The sequence below is a fragment of the Crocodylus porosus genome, unplaced genomic scaffold (genome assembly GCF_001723895.1).
Source record: "Crocodylus porosus isolate Cpor-Errol unplaced genomic scaffold, CroPor_comp1, whole genome shotgun sequence".
NCBI lineage: Eukaryota > Metazoa > Chordata > Crocodylia > Crocodylidae > Crocodylus > Crocodylus porosus.
In genome coordinates this window covers 2,652,599-2,676,081 of record NW_017728913.1, presented here as the reverse complement: position 1 = coordinate 2,676,081, position 23,483 = coordinate 2,652,599, and the positions used below count along the sequence as shown (strand labels likewise).

The following is a 23,483-nucleotide window of genomic DNA, read 5'->3' as shown; positions in this document are numbered from 1 at the left end:
GTTTAAGGTCCACTAAACTCAGCAGGATAGAAGCACGTGTTCACAGTCAAGCATGTGTTTAAAGTACTCCCTTGACTGGGGATAGACGTCAATACTTGCTGAAGTACTCTTTGGACTTGCGTCTGGAATCATCCATAGGATTAGGACCAGAGATTGTAAGTGCCTAAGTTCAAGGACCAAGCGTTTCTTCGTGCTGACACCACATTCCCTGAGAACTAAAATAAAGGACAGAAAAGGAATAGTACTGATGTGTCAGCAGCATTGAAGGACCTGGAATAAGAAGCCATTTCTTGGTGACACTGCTTTAAATAAGCCACTCTACGCATTAACCGTTTCTTAGTTCAATGTAATTTTAATGTTGTACAATATTGTGCCTGCATCCAGTTAAATGCTTAGCCTCCTGCCTTAAATTCTTTGTGTATGCTTGACAAACTCTTTTTATACTAGAATATGTGTAAAGGCCAGCGTTTTATATTACAATGGACTGTTAGTAAAGAAATCTGGATGTTTTCATTCCATTTGATGCAGCTCATCTTCCTTTTAATGTCCAGGGAAGGCTTCTGCTTTATTTATTTATAAAAGACAATCTTCAGAGCAATTTATGTAATTTCTTTGCAATGCTGAAGTCCAGGTATTCATCCAGAAAGCTATTAGCAATCCCAGCTGTACCCAGTGCCAGTAACACCATTAGAACCACCACAGTCAAAGAAAAACCTGTTAACCTGGAGGATGGAAACAGAAAGTAATAGTATTACCAGAGGTTCACACTATGTCTGTTGTGAAATGTTTTGGTCCCCACCACTTGATGAGAGCTGTGCAGGACTGAAATGAGCCACTGATTAAACAAGCTGACAAAACATCTCATTTTCATCAGAAGGTTTGGGGGGGGGGGGGGATTTGCAGGAAAAAACAGCAAATGAAATGACAACAACGGCGATGCTATTTCCGTTCCAGATAGTTGTGTGAAAATGTGCTGTTTGGCCCAAGGTGGGATTTACCATTCCACAGCTTGAACAACAATGACTAAAGCCGTAGAGGCTACATCTGTACTGTCTCCGCAGCAATCCCTATACATGCTGCGTGCTTAGAATCTGGACTTAACAAAGGCATTTGGTTAACCACATGCACTACTAGCTCCCTGAGTTCATGTGCTGTGGTCAATCAACTTGTGTGGGCTTTTACAGCTCCAGAGGGACCACATAAAAGTCTCAAAGCTTCCCAGAAGTATGCAGCTAACGAAGTATTTTAATCCCTTCTAGTTTACAGAGAGCCAACTGCAGCAGAGACAGTGACTTGCTTAAGGGGGAAACGGTGGTGGTGCTGGAATGAGGACTCCAAATGTCCTGCTTCACAGGCCTACATACACAAGCAACTCACCCATGGGTCTCTCCCAGAGCCTGGGAACTGTGTATTAACACTGGCACCTGAGATTATGATTTTTACTGGGGAGACCGGGATAAATAGACGTAAAGAACATTCTTTTTGGAGGCATCATCTAGTTCCTGCCAAAAGCAGAAGAGGCAGAGGCAAAGGAAAATGAGAGGGAGAAGTTAAGCCAAAGTTTCCAGGACTCAGCAAGAGCAAAGCATCACCAAGGAGGTTGGGAAACACTGGAAAACCCAGCACTGACTATAGGCAGGCTGAGGCCTCAAATGCTTTTCTCAAGAATTTATGTGTAAAGCTTTTCAGTCTATGTAAGACCCATCAGTAGAGGATTTTCCCAGCTATAAGGGGACATTGAAAAAAGGTATTTGGATACTGCAGGTTACTTGTTTGAACATGGTGGTCAGATGATGCCCCAAAGTCATCATCATCTGAGGAGATGTTGGGGAAGGGGAGGGAAGAGAGCTGCCAGTTCAATTTTGAGTGAATAAGTGTTGCCATTATAGCTGGCCCACTGTCATTCAGAGTTGAGAATTTAAGTCAGGACCAAGGACGCATAAAGACTCCTCACCACCGGAGCGGCTGAAAGTAGGGCTCCCAGTGTGGGGAAACTGGCACTGCCACCATCTGTGTTGTATAGGTTTGGGGCCCGTTTCTGCAAACCTTACTCGCACTAGTCCGTACTTAACTGAAATAGCCCCACTATTACCAACAGCAGTGAGCTTACAGACACAGACTCTTTGGCCATGTTTATACCACTTCTCCCTTGGTGCCATGTCCACTCAGCAGAAATACATCCCTCCAACTTATCCTTCCCCTCCCAGGACTGAACGTAGGATTTATATCTTGCACAGAGAACATAGGGTCAGGAGAGAAGCAATATAAACAAGCAAGCATGTCCATTTGCCAGGGCTGCTAGTCTTGCTCTCTACAGCAACAGTGCACTAAGCTTTAAGAAATGAGAGCGTTTCACCAAAATAACAAAGTGCAGTGTCCCGTACAATAACAAAACCAGGCACTACCTTCATGTTCCCTTGGGACTGATTGAAGCTATAATTTAAGACCATACAGGGAGGTGGGGGAGGAGTTTACCTAAATGGAGGACTCTTTATTTAGTTGATACAACAAGCCCATCTAACTTTAAAATATTACATTCTTCTGCATACTTATTGCACAGGTATTGTCCTTCTGTTTTCTCATAGGGTTATCCTGGATATTGCCTCTGAGAGAGAGGACAAAAGGCAAATCTTAAGGGATAATTTTATCTGGGTCTCTTTCACTTTCTCAAGGACAAGAAAAAAGGCCTTGTAAAATTGGGCTAGCAGATGGAGTCCTGGGAAGAGAGAGGAGGTTAATGTTAGCACATGAAATCATCAAAAGCAGAGGTGGAAAATGCTTGTTAGGCCTTTCTTTAGTCTATCTTTCTGTCACTGCAGGATTCTTCCCAACAAACACTTTGCCAAGTGTTTTTTTTAACTTCTTTTTAAATCTCTTTAGAGTTAGGTGTTGCTAAGGGGTTTTCCCCCCCTTTTATAATTTGCATAGAAGTTGTGTCCAACATTGTAAGAGCAAGGGTATCACGGATCATGATGCCTGGGATAATACAGTACTTAGATAAAAGAGAAAACAATTTGTGTGCATGTGTCTGTGTGTACGTGTATGTATACACACATGCAGTGAAAATCCCAGGTTCTGAATTGAAGGCAAACAGAAAGCTCTTGTATGAATTCAGAAGTGATTGCACATTTATGCACTTATGCACTTGAGAAAAGTGAGTTGATAATGCAGATGTTCTTATTTATTAGACCCCAGGAGCTTAACACTCATTAACCTGTGCTTATTTAAAAGACTCGTAATCTTATCTATTTGGTAAAAGTTCCCATAGCTCACAAGGTCGAATTTGCTTACTTGTTCCTTTTATGTATTTTGGGCGCTCTGAAAAATAAATATGTTATTACAGTGATTTGAATACGAATGCATTGAGGAAATATCAGCAGTGCTAGGAGCCTGACATATATACTGTCTGAGCTTCACCTCAGCAGTCTCCCGTTATATGCAGTCATGACTGGCAAAGCTTAACGCTTTCTTTCTCTAGGCTTTTTCTGAGCACAGATGCCAAGCAGGCTCAACTGCAAAGTAAGCACCCACATGGTATTACACTGGGAGCATCAAACCTCTTGTTTCTCATGACCTGTCGCACATGCACATTTTAACCTAGGCTTCTGCTGTAACAGCCAGCCATCTTCCCAGAGGGTTTTCATTTCAGACCTCTTGCTGACACTTTACTCATGTTGCATTCAATTATAGTCACTTTTCACTGCCAGTCCTTGGCTGTAAGCCCAGCTTCAGACCACAACCTGGAACTTTCAGCTGGATCCACAGATGGTGGATCCTCCTTACCTTCCTTTTACAGATTCCACATATCCATGGAAGTATTTGTGACGGGCAAACATATACACCAGACCCAGAAGGGCAGCTACTTCTGGAGGAAAAAAAAAGGGAGAAAAGATTACGGGATTGTGGGTAGCTGGTCACTTTGCTTATGGTTATGTTTTTTTGCCCTGTGCCAGAGGTTTTCACTGTATTTGACACACACTTCAATCTCCTTGTGTTAATATTGGTTTTCTGATTCTGAAAGAAAAAAGACTCTTTTTCTTAAATGCCTGTATCATTTTTGGATGTGTTGTCACTGTTATTAATAAATACTCCCCACTTATGTAACAACTCGTACCCAGGTATATGGGTGAGTGATCTGAACTGCGATGGATAAGTGCTGTGACATGCCTGTGAGGTAGGTAAAATATATACAGATTTACAAGTGGAGGCAGGTGAGGTCTTACTAGAATCAGTCATGCAGTCTGGGCACGTCTGAGGATCCAGTTGTCCTTTTTTTTTTGGTCCAATATTAAAGTAAAAATAACTTTCCCTGTGTTTCACATAGAAGTCAGGAAAAGAAGACCACCTTCCTGAGCATGCTCACCAGGAAGTATGGTTTGAATGGGAAGCTAACCAAATGCCTTCCACTTCTCCCCATCTCCCAAAAGGGAGATAACGTGGCAGATGGCCGTGCTGTGGGCTAACAGGCACTGTTCTGCCTTAGTCAGCAGGCCCAATTGTGATCTCCCTTCTGCTGCTTCCACCCTGATGTCGACTTACTGGCATGGTTCTGGATTTACATTGGCACAGCTGAGGTGAAACTCGGGCTGTGAAAAGAGAATGAGCCTCCAAAAAGGAAGTCACTTGCTACAGGAAAAACACGGAGTAAAACATTGCAGATTTTATTTTTTTTTTGAAAATGAAGGAAAAGTGAATAGTCAAGACAAGAGGAACTAAGGGAAGCCAAATGGAACAATCAGCCGTGTCCCTCTCTCTAGACATGCCGACTCCTTGAGGCCACCAGCCGAGAAACCATTAATGAGAACATGCAAAACAGGGCAAAAGGTAAGGAGTCCCGGGAACTTTAGCTCACATCCTCACCACCAGTCCGGTGGTGCAGATGTGCGCTAGGAGAATTGCAACACATAGACTGACTCACTCAGCCCCGGTCCACATAGAAGTAATTGGAACCCATTTTCAGCACTGATATAGCGTCACCTGTGCTGTCAGTACTGCTTCAAGTGCTGGTTTAGACAAGCAAGGCACAGGTGGTTTCCGTGTTCTGTTTTCAGCAATATTAAATCCAGAGGATAAGGAAAGGAAAGGCAAGTCCTCATGCGCATGCGGGGGGGTGTTTATAGAGGCACAAATAGCAGTGGCACGAATTTATGCCACTGCTTTGTGCCCCATTGCATGCCCCTACACGTGTGCTTTAGCACACAGCAAATTGTCCTGGGTAGGGATAGGGAGGCTGGGGCCTGGTGACATGCTGGAGCAGCAGGGACAGAATGGAGGCCTGGCCAGCAGCCAGAGCATTGTTCTGAATGGCCCAGCCTCCATTTGTGCTGGCACACACTTGTTTTGTGTACGTTGCACCACTTTTTTCCTAATGCATTTTTTTTTTCTATTGGGATTTCCCAGTAGCAAATTTTGCCACTGTGCTTCAAATTCACAGCACAGAACACATTTTCACAACCATACACCCCCTGCATGTGGAGACCCACCCAGAGGGTATAATTCCTGCTTCTCTCAAAAGAAATAGGGGCTGTCTTATCTCTTACCCTATACCCCCTCTTTTCCCTCCTCACCCCTCACCGCAGCGGGTTCAGGAAAAATTCCCTGTCCTTTCAATCTACTTTAAGCACAGCTTATATCTGAAGGTCTTAAAACCAGAGCAGATTTTCACAGCACAGTGGGCACCTCTACATGAGATGATTTACTGCACAGTAGCCTCCACCCTGCAGTCATGGAGCAGGGGCTGGGAACTGTCCTGGTCAGGGGCAGGTCCCATCCCTGTGATCTAACTGGATGATCTAGTCATGGCACTTGGAAAGACCTGCAAGGGTGAGGTAAGTCCCAGCCCCCTGCCCTAACCTGCCGGTGGGGCAGCTGGCAGCTGGCAGGCAGTGAGCTAGCTGCCCCACTGGTGGATCAGGGCAGGGGGCTGGGACCTGCCCCTCCCCCACAGCTCTTTCCAAGTACCCTGTCTGTGATTGAGGAGCTAGGGCCAGGAGCTTCCTGCTGCCGGGACAGGGTGACATTGTCCCTGCCCCAGCAGCAAGTAGCCCCTGGGGTCAGGGTGTCATGTCCCAGCTGGCCAGGAGACAGCTGTCTCCTGGCCCATGCTCCCTGCCTGCCCCAGGTTAGCACCCAGGGGGAGCCTAGAGCTCCCCTTGGTGACAGCAGGGGCCTATTGCAGGGCCCCAGGGAGCAGTTTTCTGCCATTAGCAGCAAAATTTCTCTTCTTTCCCTGCATATGTAGATGCCTGTTCAGGAGCATTTCCTTGCATGTAGTTTACTCGTGAGTAAAATGATCCCAAATCAAATGCATGTGTAGACCTGCCCAATATTAACAATTCCTAAGTATTTGCACTCACTTGTGCTCATGCTGTTGTGTCATTGTTCTGATGTAGACCTGGCCCGTGGGCACTAGAGAGGTGGCGAACACCCACAGTTGCACCCACAATGATAGTTTAGTGCCTCACAAGGGAAAGGTGAGACTTCATATTGAGATCTGCCAATGCAAGGCACCAGACATGGGCGAAGTATTGCAATGATTGTAGCTGTTATCATCAAGTACTTTTTGGTTCGTGCTTGGCTTCCATACTGCACTTAGTTTTGTGTCACTCAAGCTAAGATTATATGTGGCAACTCTAGGCTTTCTGCTCCAGTTCCCCATGGGGAAAAAAACTGGAGACTATTTCACTTAAGCTGTCCAGTTGGGCATGAGGACTTTCTGGTCTGGAGTTCTTCAATCTTAACCCTTTTAAAATAAATATATTTAAAAATGTATGCACACAGTGCCTGTGTTAAGACTGCCTGACATTTCCCATTAGAAGACCCTGGTTTTGGTTGTTTATGACTTTGCCAAACTTTAGCTATTAAGATTAAAATTTCTCAAGCTGAGTGTCAGCCTCAAGATAGATTTATTTTTTTAAACAAATCAGTCATTGCAGAGAGTGAGAATAGGGGAAAGATTGCCCATAGCATAAAATGTGGACAACCTTTTCTTAGAAATGCTCCAGTGCCCTCACTTCTGGAGCAAAGACCAGAAATGGGTCAGGGAATGGCCTTTGTGTCCATCATGTGCCTTCAGCCACCCCTGTGAAAAGCTTCCTATAGTTGGCTAAGTTATAAGCCTTTGGAAAAGGTCACACATGTTCAATAAAGGCTATTGAGATTATAGCAGCTAATTCCCAGCAGATTCTGTCTGTTCTGTACATGCTCCAATTTAAAGCTGAAGATGACTTTTCCCAAAATGGAGTTCTGGGCTGGTGTGGTATGGGCTAGATATAGGCATCTGAAAAGACAGTTAAGAAATGATCTCCCCTCCTCCGCCTGCTGTGCCCAGGGGGAGGAGGAGAGTGGAAGAGAAAGCTATTTGACTGAAATGCAGATAGGAGACAGACCTGGGTGGGAAAAACAAAGAGGGCAGTAAATCTGCGTGGAGAGAAAAATCTGATTGGAGACTGGCAGGGAGAAAGAAACAGGGGCTGGGATCAGAGGATTGTGGACTGTGACTGGAACTGGCTGGGCAAGGCAACTGAGATAAGATTCAGGCCACAGACAGACTCTGGGATTGGGTCCTTGAAAGGAAAAAAAATGTGGTGGGAGAAGTAGTCAGTTTAGTGAGGCCTGCCTGCAGCATGGGAGAATGTGGCTCACAGGCAACCAAACCAGAAACTGGAAGCAGAGCAAACAAACAGTGTGAAGGGGTTCAGCCCACTGAAAAGGCTAGATCTCCAGAAAAAGCAATTTGCACATGGAGCTAACCATGGGGGATAAAGACAAAAAAATATTCTTGGGGTCCAAAAGGACAAGGAGTGAATGACAGGCTGTTGCTAACAATAATGTCTAAACCAGTGGCTTGGCTGATGAAAGTATTTCATGACTGTTGTGGTCCCAGCTAGAATGTGACTACAGGAAGATACTCTTTTCTTTTTTTAAATCCAAAACCAAGAAGGAGAAGAGGGACTACATGCTTAAATTGAGATATCTAGTATCCATATGTAACTTTGGAGACTTTGAAAATTTGCTAATTAAAAACATGTTCATTTGTGGAACATCTGTTTCCAGTTTACAGGGCAGATTGTTGAGAAAAACATAGCTAACCCCAGAAAATGCCTCCAAATAGCAAAGGAAATAGAAATGTTCAAAGAAAGGATCAAAACAGCAACAATTCCTTGTGCAGAAGAAATGTGCAGGCTCAAGCTGGAAGAATCTAGGAGGCAGGAAGAAGATGACAGAATTGATTAAGAGTGGTCTGGTCTACCTACTGTGGGAAGCAACATGCAGGGTGGAAATGAAAAAGTGTTGTCTATGGGCAGTGGGGTCAAGCAACGTAGTAACACAACCACTGTGTTCTATTGCCACAGCTACCCTGGGAAAACCGGGACAAGCTGCAGCGATTAGTGGGTGCAGAGGCAAAGCAGTCAAGGATATTTATGGCTTCACAGCTGTGAATTTGCAGCTTCTTCCAAACCTGTTGTAAATGAGTACTTGGCTCTGCAGATTGAGGCGGCAAAGCCACATCACTTCTGTGTATGCTGCTGGCCACAGAAACAGGTATGCCTTAAACATGCTAGCCCTATGAGCCAGTAGGTGTGAGAGAGGTCATTGATTTGCAGTGGCTGAGGATGCATGTAGTTTCAGTGAAGAGGAGGATGTTTACTGAGTGCCTTTAGCAAAGTCTGTGTAGGTTGTTGTGGTGTTGGTCTAAGGATATAGGTAGACAAGTTTCTTTGGGCAAATCTGATGTGAATGCATGTGTATTGCAGAGAAAGGGATAGGTATTGAAAGTGGTTGCATTTGTTGCAGAAGACAACAAGGTAGTGAATGACACTGGGGAACTGAAGAAAGAAAAAGCAGGAGAATGGTCATGGCAGGTTAACGCTGCCTCGGAGACCTGAATTCGATTTTTGCTGTTGACCCAGCATTTCCAGGTGATGTTAGTGAAGGCTCCAAACCCAGACTTCTCATATGTGCTCGCTAAGTACGTGGTCTTCAGTTTCGGGTGCTTGGCTTTCACCCATGTGTGCCAAATGAGGTTAGGAAGAACTTTCTGACTATGAGGCTGGTCAAGCACCAGAACAGGCTACCTAGAGCAGCTGTGAAATCTCCATCCCTAGACATTTTTCACAAGCAGCTTGGACAGATACTTGGCTGAGGCAGTTTAGTCAGGAATGATCCTGCCTTGAGCTGGGGGCTGGACCAGATGACCTTACAAGGTCCCTTCCAGTCCTGCTTTCCTATGAGCCTACAACTGAAAGGCCGTGGTTCCTAGTGTGCCCCAGCACCCTAAGGCTGTGCTGGAGCACACTAGTGTGTCACGAGAGTGACGGAAGTGTGAGATCACCTGCATGAGGATGTAATTGCTGTCCTCTTCTCCTGTCTGACACCCTGTGCTTGTCTCAGCTGTTCCAGCACTGTCTGCAGCTGCTCCCCTGAGGGCTGCCAGCGCTGCCACTGCTAACGCCTTCCCTGCCACCTTCTGTGCCCCCGGGCAGGCCCTGTGCCAGCCCCCCGCAATGCTCTTAGAAACACACTCAGCTGCAAATGGCCGGGCAGGTAGACAGAGATGGAGCCCTGTGCAACAGCTCAACTCCTCACTTCTGCTCTTCCTGTACTTTCAGGGCCAGCAGAAGGGGCCATGAGGGTGGTCATTGGCATGTGAGACCCTGCCCAGTTCCCCCTACAAGGTCCAGAGCAGCGGTCGGCAGGAGGCAGAAGAGGGCACATCAGGGTGAGGTCCTCCTGCCCCCACCAGCTAGATCAGCAATTCTCTCCATTTTTTTAGCCTCAAGGCCCCCTCCAGATCTTTCTTGTCCTAGTGATTCTCAGCAGTGGTTCTGCAAAACTCAGAAAAGTTATGGAGGGGGCCTTGAACCTACAAAGGTTGAGACCACTGGTATAAAGACTAATACTTTGCTTAAAGAAAGATGTATTTGGTATCCTTTTTGTAACAGTACATCTCAGCACTGGTATGATCTCCTCTGGCTGGGAAACGGAATATGCTATATGCTTTGGTGGGGGGGGAAGAGAGAGAGAGAGAGTGTCCGTCCCTTTTTGGGTGGAAGAATGAGGTGTGCTACCAATTTTAATCTAGAAAAGAAGTGTGCTTCTGACATCAAGATTTGGGAAACAGTGTCCTAAGGGCTAAGCACTTCCAGCTACAGCTGAGGTTGATGGGACCTGGGTATTGAAAATAGTATCTGAATTTAGAAGCAAGGATTTTTGTGGCTAATATCTGTTATTGGACAGACCAGTTCATGATTGGGATAGATTTGCAAAAGCTTTCAAGTGCATGTCTTTTTCATGTTTAATAAGAAAAAAAATCTGGCACAGCTTGAGCTAAGGTCTGTGTAAGTATTGTGAAAATCAGGTTTTAGTTGTCTCAATTTGGACACTGAAGTAGTGGCTATTTTTACCATAATCTTTCTGCATCTATTCCCCATCTGTAAAATGGAGATTGCAGTACCCCCTCAGCTCAAAGAGATGTTGTGAAACTAAATTCACTAATCTTTATCAGGCACTCAGGGACTCTAGCAAAAAAGCACTATAGAAAAGACTCTAACAATTCTGCCTTCAGAGCAGTTTGAATTGTGCAAGGAAAAAGGTCACTGCCCATATATCAAACAATACAAAAACAATAAAATATTAACTGGCTGGCCCCCTAGTGCCCACCATCTAGTCAGCGCACAGAGCAATGGAAGAATCTGGTGGAAAAATAGTATACGATCCTGTAACTGCATATCATAATATATGTGTAAAAGGGGACCAGACTGAGGTTGGGATAAAAGGGAAGCTTAATTCTGGCACTTCCTAATATCTTACTGCTTAAATTTGTCCCCTTAATAATGTGCCTTTGACAGTTTTTTTTTGGCATGCTTAACATTGCACAATACATTTTGAGTTGAGTGGGTCCACTTGTGCATGTAAGTTTTGATATATGTTTATGTGCATGCATGCCGCCCACACACACACACTGTATATGATTTATTGCGGCTTTCCTTTGTTCCACAAGTACCAGAGGGAATTTTCATACCAGTGGTATTTGCTTAACTGACCCGAGTTCTTTTAGGACATTTCCCCTTCCTGCCATTACATTACTCCACAGATTGTGTTGTATGATGGTGGGATGTGTGGACAGAATTTCTCAGAGTGTTTCTTATCACAGGAATTAATCTCTGTATCAGGTTTTCTGGAAGAGGAGGCAACAGAACTTTACATTATAAAAGGATTGGAAACCAGTACTAAACAGGAAGAAACTGAATGAAGAGGAAAGTGTTTTTACTGTTTGGGAATATGTGACTGTTTGGAGTGTTTTAGCTCATCTAGAGAAGCATAATGAAAATCATTATTGTTCTTAATGATAATTAATAAGCAATTATATACAGCACTTACATAGCCTTTTATTTTAGGCATTAACTAATTATCCATCATGCATGCATTTGACACAGATAAGTAAATATTATCACTTGCTAGTGGCTTTGAGTAGTGGCAGGAGATTCCATGTATGAAATGGGAAAAGGCTGTTTCTGCCACTTTCTGCCATTGGATGGATAGTGGATTCCCAATGATATCAATGGGAATGTGGAATCTGCCCGGATCTAACACACTAAGAATCAATCAAAAGACACCAAGAATTGGACCCTCAGGTTGCACAGAAAAGTAGAAGGTGGTATGACAGAGCCGTGTAAAATACTAGGACTTATTCTTGAGGTTATATTTACTTATCATCATAGGATAAGGACAATGGGGATTCGACAAAATAAGGGGACATCAGGTTTTCAGCAGAAAAAGGAACATCTGATGAAACTTGTGACATCACTGAAAGATTTTTTTTGATTAACTAGCATACCTGATACAATCTCATTTAGGCCAAAATAAAACAGGGATGGTGTTTACCTTGATTGAAAAACCAGCCTGCAATCCAGAGGTCAACCAGGAACACTGGATAATACTCCACGCAGTTCTGTCTATAGAATAAATGAATATGCATGTTATCTGAACAAAGAGATTTGGCAGTGTTTTTCAAAAGCATTGCGTTTTGTTGCAACTGTTTCCATTGACACCAATACTGTCAGCTTCAGTGGGAACAGTCAGGTCAGTGAAGAGCCCTTTGGAAAATTCCAACTGTTTCTCTCCAACTAAGTACACTGTTCAATACTTAGTTCAATTAGCTCTATTCCTATCATTTCAAGTGAAACAAGCACTTATCCACATAACCACCAGGGGGGTCTTAACAAGCATGAGCAGCAGATGGTAGAACTTCTAATGATTAGGATAATGATAATAGTTTAATAACACTACTTCAAGTTGAAGCTACATTTATGACTGCATTCATCTTCTTTAGGTTCTCTTTCCTTTGCTGCCATTCAGAATTTTAGTATTTCTTATTATTTAGAAAACAGCTTTCTACAGCTAGTGATTTCCATTATCCAATAATGCTGTTATTACACTGGACAGGATCAGTTAAAGTTTTCCTTATGTTGCATATAAACTCTCATTCCTTTGATCTATGCGGGTTCTTTATATGTGAATTTGCTCTTATGTGATGAGCATATTTAGACACATAATTTATTATATGCAAGGTAAATTCGTTCTTCTGTGATGAGCATACATGCCCACCCCCACCGGCAGGTAAGTCTGTGGGGGGAGGGGAAAGGGCCATGGCCCCACTCACTCCAGCCCCAGCTGCAGTGGTCCCAGGAGTGGCTGGCGTCAGCTGCCTGCAGCCACTGAGCTGCACCATGCACAGCCCGTCCTGCTGTGCCTGGGCTCACCCCAGCTCCTAGGCTGTGCCGTGCTGTGGTGCAGGCAGCTGGTGTTAGCTGCTCCCAGGGCCTCTCCAGCATGGGCTGGGGTGAGTGCAGACAAGTGGAGCCCCGGGTGGCGCAGAGTGCAGCACTCACCCCAGCCTCAGCTGCAGTGGCCTCAGGAGCAGCCAGCGCCAGCTGCTTGCAGCTGCTAGGCTACACTGTGCTCTTCCTGTCCTCTGTGCCTGGGCTCCACCTGTCCCCACTCACCTTTGCTCCTGGGCTGTGCTGTGCCTTGGTGCGGGCAGCTGGGGCATTGGCTGGGGTGAGTGCAGACAAGCAGAGCCCCGGGTGGCATGGTGCAGCCCAGGAGCAGAGGTGAGTGGGGACAGGTGGAGCCCAGGTGCAGGGGACAAGTGGAGCACAGTGCAGCCCAGCAGCTGGAAGCAGCTGGCGCCAGCCACTCCTGGGGTCGCTGCAGCCAGGGCTGGGGTGGGTGCTGCTCTGTTCCCTCTGCTTTGCTGCCTTATGCAGCCCTGGGAGTGGCACCCCTCCCTGACCCTTCCCTAGTCCCAGCCTCACTCCCTCCCTCCCTCACCGCCATGGAAACCTATCCCTATTTGTTACATTGTAAAATAGGTTTACTTTATGCAAATTCAATTTATGCGCCATTCTCTGGGAACGCATGTACCACATAAATCAAGGGAAACCTGTTTTAGCTGAAGTGGGATAGAAAAATATTTCACCCAGAGGCAGGTTGTTCCATAATTGTCCACTCATTCATTATGGATTTTGGTGCACCACTTTCCTTTGATATATCTGGTGTTGAGGAGCAGTTAGCCACGTTAGTTAGGCAGAAGGCAGGGCAGTGTGACTCCTTACAATTTAGTCTATAAGGTGCCATATAGTCTATAAGTTACCCTGCATTCTGCATATTTGGTACTGGTCACAGTCAGACAAAGAACACTTAAATAGATAAGTCCATAAAAATGTCTTTGTTCCTCTGTTAAAGACACCATACTTGAGTAACCCAATTTGACTGCTGCAGTCCTGAACAAATTAAAAGCCAGCTGAATTAAGTAGGTTGCCCTTCACATCCAATCTTTTTGAAAATAGTTGAATAGTAAAAAAAATAGCTCATGCATGTGCACATGCATGTGTGTGGGTGTGTGTGTTACGAGTTTTGTAGCAACTGACCATTTATAGCCCTAAGGATACAAAACAAAGGGTGATTCATTTTATTTTAGCAATTAATTGACAAAGTTACTACTAATTCCTTCAAAAAAGTGATATTTCCATACAGATTAAATGCTCTAAATCTGAGGAGTTAATATTATTCTTCAGGAAAATAAGAAGACTGATCCTTTGGCTTAAACAGAAACTTCAGGCAACTTTACCTATGTATGACTTAATAACTGTTTTTCTCTGTGTCACTGTATATTATGTGTATGCGACTTTTGATCCTTCTTTCTTGTCAACTGACATGGCTTTCACTTACAGTTGTGGAAAATTAGAAATCTCTGAATATTTGGGCATAAAAGATTTCCAACACCAGTAAATTCTTAATAAATGTAGAATTGAATATCCATTTAGGAAAAAAATTGGAACTAGGCAATAAAAATGTGGGACCTTTTTATATAGTTAGTAGACATATATTGAGTCTAAATCTCCGCTTCCTAGATCAAGAGCGTAAGAATGAGAGCCAGGCCCAGAACACAAATAAACCCAATTGCTCACAAGTGGTAGAGAAGTCCTGACTGCTGAAACACTCCAGGGTAGTACAGAGTTCAGCAAGTGCCTTATACAGAGATGCCCACAAATGTTACAGGCCTGTCTTGTCACAGAGAGAGGTCACTGGGAGGTAATAAGCATCCTCATAGCAGAAGACCTGAAACAGCATAAAAAATCTCACTTCACGCTTGAATGGCCAAAGCAGACCTCTCTAGGCTCCCATTAGGCAACAGAATAAGGAAGCTTCTCATTCCTGCCATTCTAAGGTTTCCAGCACTTACTGCGCACGAAATGTTCTTTCAAATTCTGGGGGTCCAGTAACTGCTGGGGGCATGATTTTGTGTTTTTTTCTTGATTCTCCCACCAGCCAAGCAAAATAACCTGCAAGTAAAGATAACGGATAAAACAGTTAAAGCAGCAGTCAGTAATGTTTTCTGGTGGCAGGCCAGAATCTCACAACTCGGGTAAGAGGAAGCTGGCACTAGGACCCACTGCTGCTTCCTCATGCCACTCAACTTTTCTCCACCCTGCCAAACACCACCATAGCTACCACAGTCCAGATACAAATTCTTTAAAGGCTGGATCTGGTCTGTTGGCTGTAGATTGCTGACCCTTGGGTTAAAGGGCTTGCATTGCATTTTAGTAAAAGACAGCTCCCTTAAGGCAAGGGACAGAAATTACACATAAATCAGTATAAGTAATTGGACACTAGTTCAAATCGGTAACACAAAAGAGTTCAGTGCACATAAGCCACTTTCAAAACAGGAGGGGCACTAAGATGATGAACATGTGGAAAGTTTTATGCATTTCAGGTGACAGCCCTCTCAGGCCCCCATCTACTGGGCACTTCTGGTTTAAGATAAACCTGGATGGATGTAGTGTCAGTTTTAACTGATTTAGGTTAAATCAGTTTATTAAACTTCTATCCCAGATCTCTTCTGGATTCAAGTTAATTCACAATCCCCTAGCATCCCAGGATGCTTTGCACCTCCCCCACAAATCCATCCTCACTGGGTGGGCAAGCTAGCATTGGCCCAAGCTGTCTGCTTCAGCCAAGCAGGGAGGCATGCTCTAGTGCCCCCCAGGTTCTGGCTTGGGCCACTGCAGTCATGTGGTTGCATTTTCAGAATCAAAAGTGAATGTCTGTTCACTTGCTTATCAATTCAATCTATGCAGCTTAAACTAACGTGTGGAGATCAAATCCATTCTGCCTCAGGCTTTTAAACTGTCTATACTTAGCCCACATGATTTATGGACTCTTATTTTTAAATGAAAACTATACTTCCTCTGTTTTTGTATGTATATTTGAATGGCAAAGCCCAGCAGCTCTCTAATGAAACCAGTCTCTCTTATAAAAATTCAGGATGTAGCTTCAAGGGTGACCTGGGCTTAATAGGAAAATAAAATCCAGGAATTTAGTTCTATGTTACTTATGCCCCCCAAAACAAGAGAATTCAGTCGATGAAGCTGTCCACCCGTTTCATACGTTTGTTTCTCCTCTGGTGTAACCCAGTGGTAAGAATTGCTAGTTCCTGCTTCATGTAATTATACACAGTTTTAAAGACTTCACAGCTACCATGTGAACCTGATGGAGAATGAAGCTTGCCTTAAGGGCTTAGTTACTGGAAGTATCATTCTTGTACTGTTCTGGTTTTAAAATGTTCAGCAATTTACAACCTTTAGGATGCAAAAAAATACTAGAGTCTTCAAAATCAAAATCAAGTTGCCCCATTTGTTTAAGATCTTTAGCAGTGTTTTAAATATGCTTTAGATCCATAAGAGCTATTCATAGGATAGGTACTAGATTTTGTGGATAATGCAACAAACTGGGACTCAGGAGATTTGTTTTGTGTTTTTGGCTCTGCAGATGACTTTGGGGTTATCTGCTCAATCAGAGCTGTCTTGAATACAAGTCATAGGAGATGGTTCTCTCATTCTGTTCAGCACCATCGGAGCCTCACCTAGAGATCTGTGTCTAGTTCTGGGCACAACACTTTAGGAAGATTGTGGACAAATTAGGAGGAGTTGAGAGGAGAGCAACAAAAATGATTAGCGATCTAGATAATGTAATGTACAAGGCAAGGTTGGAAGAACTGGAATGTTTTAGATTGGAGAAAGGAAGACTGAGGAGGGTTTTGATAAGAGACTTCAAGCATAAAAAGGTTTTTATAAAGAAGATGGGATTAATTATCCTCCATGTCCATAAAAGTTATGATCTTAAATTGTAACATCATCCCTATGGACATGCTCTAAACAGCTCCCAGCTCAGCATGTTGGATATGGATCATCTTTCTGAGATACCTACCTATGCACTCCTTGGGTGCTGCAGTGGTCCTTATCTTTTAGGTGCCCAACGTCTTTATTGGATCTAACCCAAGGTTGACACAGAATTTGGAACGAAGAAAAGCAATAAATAAATACATAAATAAAAAATAAATCTCATGGGTTATCACCCATCTGGCATTCTGCGGAAGACTTGGGTTTATGAGCAGCTTGATGCTCTTGTTCCTACAAGTTTCACTTAAAAACTTCAAGTTGTAGAAGCCAATGCATAACCACATAAGTTCTCCCACTGGTTAATAACCACCTCTGTGTTGCACATATGGTTTATTGCCAGTCTAATTTGTCTAGTTTAATCTTTGCCATTGGATCTTGTAATGCCTGTATCTGTGAGGTTAGATAGCTGTCCATTAGATATTTCTCCCTGTGCTGGTAATTGTCTGTGATCTCTGTGATCAAGTGACCTCTTAACCTTTGATAAAGTAATAGATCAACTTTCTCAAGTGTGTTATCATAAGGCAAGTTTACTAAATGTTGTACAGCTTCCAATTCTGAAGTGGCCACTACACCCACCTTCGTTAACACCCCCACTCACACTCTAGTCTATGACCCAGCAGTAATTCACTACTTCATATTGCTTTTATAGGGGAAGGGCAGCTTTAGTAGGGGCTACAGGCTAGGGGTATATTTTACAAAGAATGACATTTGTGAAGACAGGATGGCCTCTTTTCCCCTTTGAATTGCCAGGAAAATGTCACCAAAAGGCCTTCCCATCCACAAAAATGCTTCCTTTTCCCTAAATTCACCGTGATCTGACAAGTTCTGACTGGTTCTGGCTGTAGGTCCCTATTTGATAAACCACCTTGTTCCACTGACGTGACATTTGCAGTAAAAAAAAATTAGCCAATTCTCCAGCTACACTGTGAGCCCTTAAGGCTTTACTGGACCAGGAACAGGCTTCATCACAAGACAAACTCAATTTTACCAGCTGAGGCAGCCTATCATCCTTGAATTTGGTTTTGTGTAATGGTTTAGTGAAACCCTTGAATGGATACAGAACAGAACTTAAACCTGCAGCGGGATGTAGGACAGGAGGTAGGCAAGGGCTTACTGAATTGTTTGTACTAACACAAACTGTTAAAACAACCAGCTATAACACAGTTAAATTTCTAGTACAAACTAGATCTTAGCAGCTACACCATGTACACTTAGCCTGGATGGTTTGAAGAACTTTGAATGATTTGTTAGTTTAAGCTCCCTCATCCCCAGCTTCACACCCATTTTTAAAGAGGTATCTCACATCCTCTGAGCAGGAGACAGCTAGGTTTGGGAGGCAGAGTTGTCCTCAGCCCAGTCCTGCCAGTTAGGCAAGAAGCAGCTTAGTCCCACACCCCAGGGCTGCTCGGCGCCAAATCAGCTGAGGGTTGGGATTCAGCACCAGGCAGCCCTGGTCCCACATGGGACCCAGGGCTGTCCCTCGTCTGATCCTGAGGAACAGGCAGGGGTGTACTGTGTCCCAGGCCCTGGAGCTGCCCCATGCCCTAGGGCTCATCAGAACCCAGCACGTTAAAGATCATTAAAGAGTGGAGGCTGCAAGGCAAGGATCTTTAAGGTACCAGGCCCGGCAAGCCTGCATCCTGATGCTGTTAAACAGCAATTGTCAACATCAGGATCAGGACAGGTCCGGATGCTGACAATCAGTTAATCATTGTCATCAGGATGCTGAGGTCTGCCACACGTTCAATTTATGGTGCCATACAATTTTTTGAGGAATATCTTCATGGCTGGTTTACCATTTTATGGCACCATACACTTTGTGATTATGTGACATTGCTATTTCTGGCAGAATTAATACATTTATTACATCAGAAAACTAATGTGTGCCAGGGGCCCAAGACTGGGATTTAAATTTCCCTGAAAAGAGCAAGTCATGTTATATCTTTCTGCTAATCCCAGACTTCAGGGCCTCTGCTGGTCACTTGTAGAGGCCAGGAAGAATCTCCCATCCGTACCACCATCCATTAATTCATTATTATTATTTTTCACCTTCTTTTGAAACACTGGGCATGAGCTACAATTACAGATGGGAGTTTTCCTGTGGTGCACTGGGTGCATATACATGTTCGTTAATGTATAGCCATGTAATAAATCAATAAACAGTAACTGGTGTTAGTGCACAGTAGCACCGGCACATGGCTTTTTAGTGACGCTAATTGTGCAGTAACCTAATACTACTGTGCAGTAGCGTATTAGCATGGGTTTTGCCCTGCACACTACTGAGCAGTGTTATTAGGCTACTGCACAGTTAGCAGCTCATGTAGACACACCCACTGGTACCTAGAAGACTCTCAGGTACCTGGCTGTAGCAACTTGCTTTTCTGCTCAGGGTCAAACCAGTCATCAGATTTGGGGCCACCAGGTTCTTATTCCAACAAGGATGAGGGAGAGAGGCTGCCTTCTACTTGGACACAAGGAGCCATTGAGCATAAATTAACAAGATATTCCTTTGCCACTGCAGTGGCAGGACATTGGAAGTGTCATTATCTCCCCAGTCTTTTTTAGCTGTACCTTAGGAGGTGTGTTTTGGTTTTGTTTCCATAATGTGATCTGTGGGTGTGGTATACGAGGCGTTAGAGTGGATGATTTTTAGGACTCTTTCGATATGTGGCTGGCCACAAATGCAGGGTTTGGACTCAGTGGTCTGGGAGGCCCCTTCCAGAGCTATGTTCCCATTCCTAACCAACTGACTATATTTCTGATTTTGGCAGTAAGACAGAAAGTTGCTTTTCCCCTTGCAAACCAAAGGTAGTTGTTTTTTGCAGTGGATTTACAGACTTCTCGCAGGTTAAAAAAGCAGAAGGGGCCCAATGCAACAAGTGGCATGATAAGTAAATAAAGGGACCCAAGAGGGTTGGACAGAGGAACAAATTATTGCATCACATTCCCGTTCTATTTTATAAACAGAAAATTGTCCCTTAATCCTTTGAAAGCAAAGAGAAAGCAGCCATGTATTTTCTTGTTAAATCTCTCTATAGTCCAACAGGGGGCTAAAGTAAGGGAAGTGTGTAGGAGGAAACTTAGCTACAAGTAATTGAGGAGCCCCCACTTCTCCTGAGGGAAGTTTGTGAGACTGTCTTACCCTCTTTCAATCAGCTAGCCACCAGGCTCCAGTGAATGTTACAGAAGATTGAGCAAAGATGTTCATAGCTTGTCTCTTTCCTCCCTCTTCCTCTCTTTCCTAATACAAGTTGTTATTCAAGTCTTGCAGGTTAAATCTGCACAGTTGAGGCAGCTGAGAAGCATATTTATTTGTTTCCCCTTGATTTGAATTGGCCATCACAAATTGCACAAATTAATGGCTTCCTTATCATGAAAATACAGGGCAAAGCTTATGGTCAAGGGACTTGACTGTTTTGTGTGTGGTCGAAAGCATACACAATAGAGAATCAGATACAAATACGGTCTTTTGTATGATTCTTCCTGAAAAATCTTTGCGATGAGTTTCTGCAACCAGAACACTACAGAAGCTCTGCATGCCAAATTCAGCCCACAGGTCATAGGTTGCTGGCCCCTGCCTAAATATAAAAATATAGAGGAAGACCTGTCCTTTCTGCTGGCTGCATTTCACATATTTCTGATCAGCAGTATAATAATTGAGGGGGAGGGAAACTGAGCACTACAGTTGGCAGCTGGCCACTGGTACTGGCAGTCAATGCGGCTGTGTTACACCTCTATTCTTTTTGTAAGTATAATATTTATTAATGTTCATATTATGAAATAAAACCAACAAAAACAATAACATATAAACTAATAAGTAAAATGCAATAAAAAAGCAAAACCAAAGTATTACAAAATAGATCATTAAACTTCCATACCATAAATTTAGTAAAGGCTAGAGGAAGGGGAGAGCTTGGCATTACATACAGCCAACTAAAAAATATACATATATATTTAAAGGATAATAAATCACAAACAAATCAATTTATAAACTTAACAGAATAGTCATATTGCACCATAATTGTTCATATTGAGCCCAATTATGTCTATTTGCAAATGTAATTGGTTCTATTAACACAACTGTGTTCCACCCCAGGATTCACTCTGCTTTTTAACTGGGATCTGGCTACTTTTCCCATGAGACTATAAAACATCCCATTCCTGCTCCTGCAGCAAGTCTTAGTTCAAATTCTGACTTCATTGGAAGAAACCACTTCCTACAAGCTGCAGCTTGCGCCTTCCAGCACAGATAGGTCCTGCTCACTTGGCTCAATCTCTGGCCTGACCTGATTTTTAAAATACCACCTAGTTCTGGGAGTATGAAAGCTCATCTTACTTTACCTCTAGCTCATAAGTAACTACAGCTTCCAGCACTGTGTTACTGAGAGGGCACATTGCTCAACAGTTCATCGCTAGCACAGAGGTGAAGTAAATAAGGCACTGTGTGTACTTTATAGCTACGTGTTTTATGCTGATTGCTGTCAGGCAAACAGGTAATGAGCTACTCCCATTACCTGACCTGGTAATATGCTCTTACAATGCCACTGTAACAACATGTACTATGGAGCATGTCTAAACCAGGAGCAGGAGGAGTGTATTCTTCATTTGTGTTAAAATAGCAGTGAAGATACTGTAACTTGGGTTTTAACACAGATTAGCATTTGGCATTCAATCCCATACTTCACTAAACCCTTAAGCAGAAGATTCTAACTTGAATTAAACCCCAAATGACCTAATCTTCACCGTGATGTTAACCCAAGTTAGGTAACACAAGTTAACTGACTGAAGTTAGGAACTTCTCTTTTTTTTTCAGTGCAGGCACCTAAAATAGTCAGTCAGGACAGCATTCTCACTGATTAAACACTGCACTCTCTTCGCTTCTAAATTTTCAGTGTGTATTAACTTTCAGGCACTGGTTCTTCATCTGTCCTTATCAGATTTCTTCCAGGTTTCACTTTAAGCAGCTTAAAGTGCAGCAGCTATTGTTGCAGGCTGAACTTTAACAAAAGCCCACAGTAAATATCATCACAGGAGATAAAAATGGCAAAAGACCACATACATGCTTCCAGTCAGACTTCTGAATAAAAGCAATATTGACAATCCCAATGAACTACACCCCCCAAATCATGAGATTTTACAATGTTCGGTACTTTTTAGTTGCCTTCTTTTCCCCCCTAATTTCAAAGGGTTACATTTTCAAACTCTTCTCCCTAACCTAGTGTGCTTTTAATTCTTCGAAATGAAAGTTGAATTTTTTATATAACCACATGACTCCAGGAGCAGGGGATTTTTAAAGAAACACCAAAGTGTCTTGACGTCCTTCTTGCTGGGGTCGTTTGATCCCAGCAGTCTTTCCTGCCCAAGTGCAGGGGGGCTGGACCTGATGAGCTGTAAGGTCCCTTCCAGCCCCTAACATCTATGGAACTATATCATGAGTTGGCAGCACCGCAGCTATTTAAAATACAGGCAAAGTAGTAAGCTTTAACTTTTGTTTCTTGTCTTATGCAAATACAGTATGAGCACTTTCACAAAGTTTCAGTTGCCTAATCTAGACATTGCAGTATGAACTCCCGTATTACTGGAAGGAAGACAATTTCTGGTGTGGGGAATGCTGTCAAATTATTAGCCTGACCTCTAACTAATTACAGTATCTCACCCTTGTCATTCCTTTTTCCCTAGTTCCATCCACCTGTATTTTGCAAAATGCGGGGAAGCTATATACCTGATGTGAATCTAAGAGGCAAGTCCACCATAGATAAACCCACTCCATGGAAAAACGCCCTGGTTAGAGGATACTATGGAACAGCCACATGCTGCAATTGCCTGCTCCGTCAGAGATTTCGTCTTTCCTCTCAACCTACTTGAGGATTCATTTAAGCACTTTTGATTGGACACCTCATAAATATGACTTTAAGAATTCCCATTTTTGAGGATTCAAACTGTCTGAAAAAACAAAGCCAGGACAGAAAGTAGCAGTTGGGTAAATCTATAGTTACAGGCTCTAATAACAGTATAACAATTCGAAAATATCTGGAAACAAAGTATAACCACAAAAAAAATCAGAATCTCCCATAATGAAAAGTAATCTCCCCCGCTAGACCAAATCCCCTCAGTCTAGAAACAAGGTAAATAGTGTTACCATTTGGAGTAATTTGTAAGAGCTCTAAGAAGCTCCAACAACAAGCAAACAAGCTTTCTGTTACATAGTTACAGTATTTCCAGATCTGTGGAAACCTCCCGTCCACAAAAGCCCTCAGATCTTACTTTGCTGGCAGGCAGAAAGAAGAGATGTTGCAGCAAGCAACGTTAAATCACCAGCCATGTTCCCAACAGCTTCCGTCTGCAAAGCAGGGTGTGTAGTGTATGTGTATGAGAGCGTGCTCTGCAAGGAAAGAGGGTGGGGAAAAGAGCAAATGCCTTGCAATTGTATAACAAAGACACAGGGAAGAAGGCCAGGCAACTTTTTTTAACAGATGTATTAACTGAGTGACAAGTCATGGACCTGGAGACTGTGGTCATATTTGAACAATGAGCAAGAGTCACAGCACTGGGAACAAGGGATACATTTAGGTATGAGCTGATGTATTTAAAATAACCTAGCAGTGGATCTGGGTGAAAAACAATGACAAATTTTAGTTGAAAGTGCAAACATTTAACTGCTTTGTTTATCCCCTTTGATCTTTTTAGCTCACCTTCACCTATCCTAGCAGTAGCCCCTGTTTTCCTCTCCTTTCTCCT

At 43.3% G+C, this 23,483-nt stretch overlaps 1 protein-coding gene across 1 annotated transcript; it reads right to left on the bottom strand.

Moving 5' to 3' along the window:
- Window positions 1-322: 322 nt before the first annotated feature.
- Window positions 323-23,130, bottom strand: MGST2 (microsomal glutathione S-transferase 2). Its single transcript, XM_019534370.1, has 5 exons — window positions 23,010-23,130; window positions 14,750-14,849; window positions 11,887-11,957; window positions 3,784-3,865; window positions 323-722 (listed from the first exon to the last, which is right to left on the bottom strand). The coding sequence occupies exons 1-5, from the start codon at window positions 23,065-23,067 to the stop codon at window positions 590-592; spliced, it is 444 nt and encodes a 147-aa protein (XP_019389915.1). The 5' UTR covers window positions 23,068-23,130; the 3' UTR covers window positions 323-589.
- Window positions 23,131-23,483: the final 353 nt, after the last annotated feature.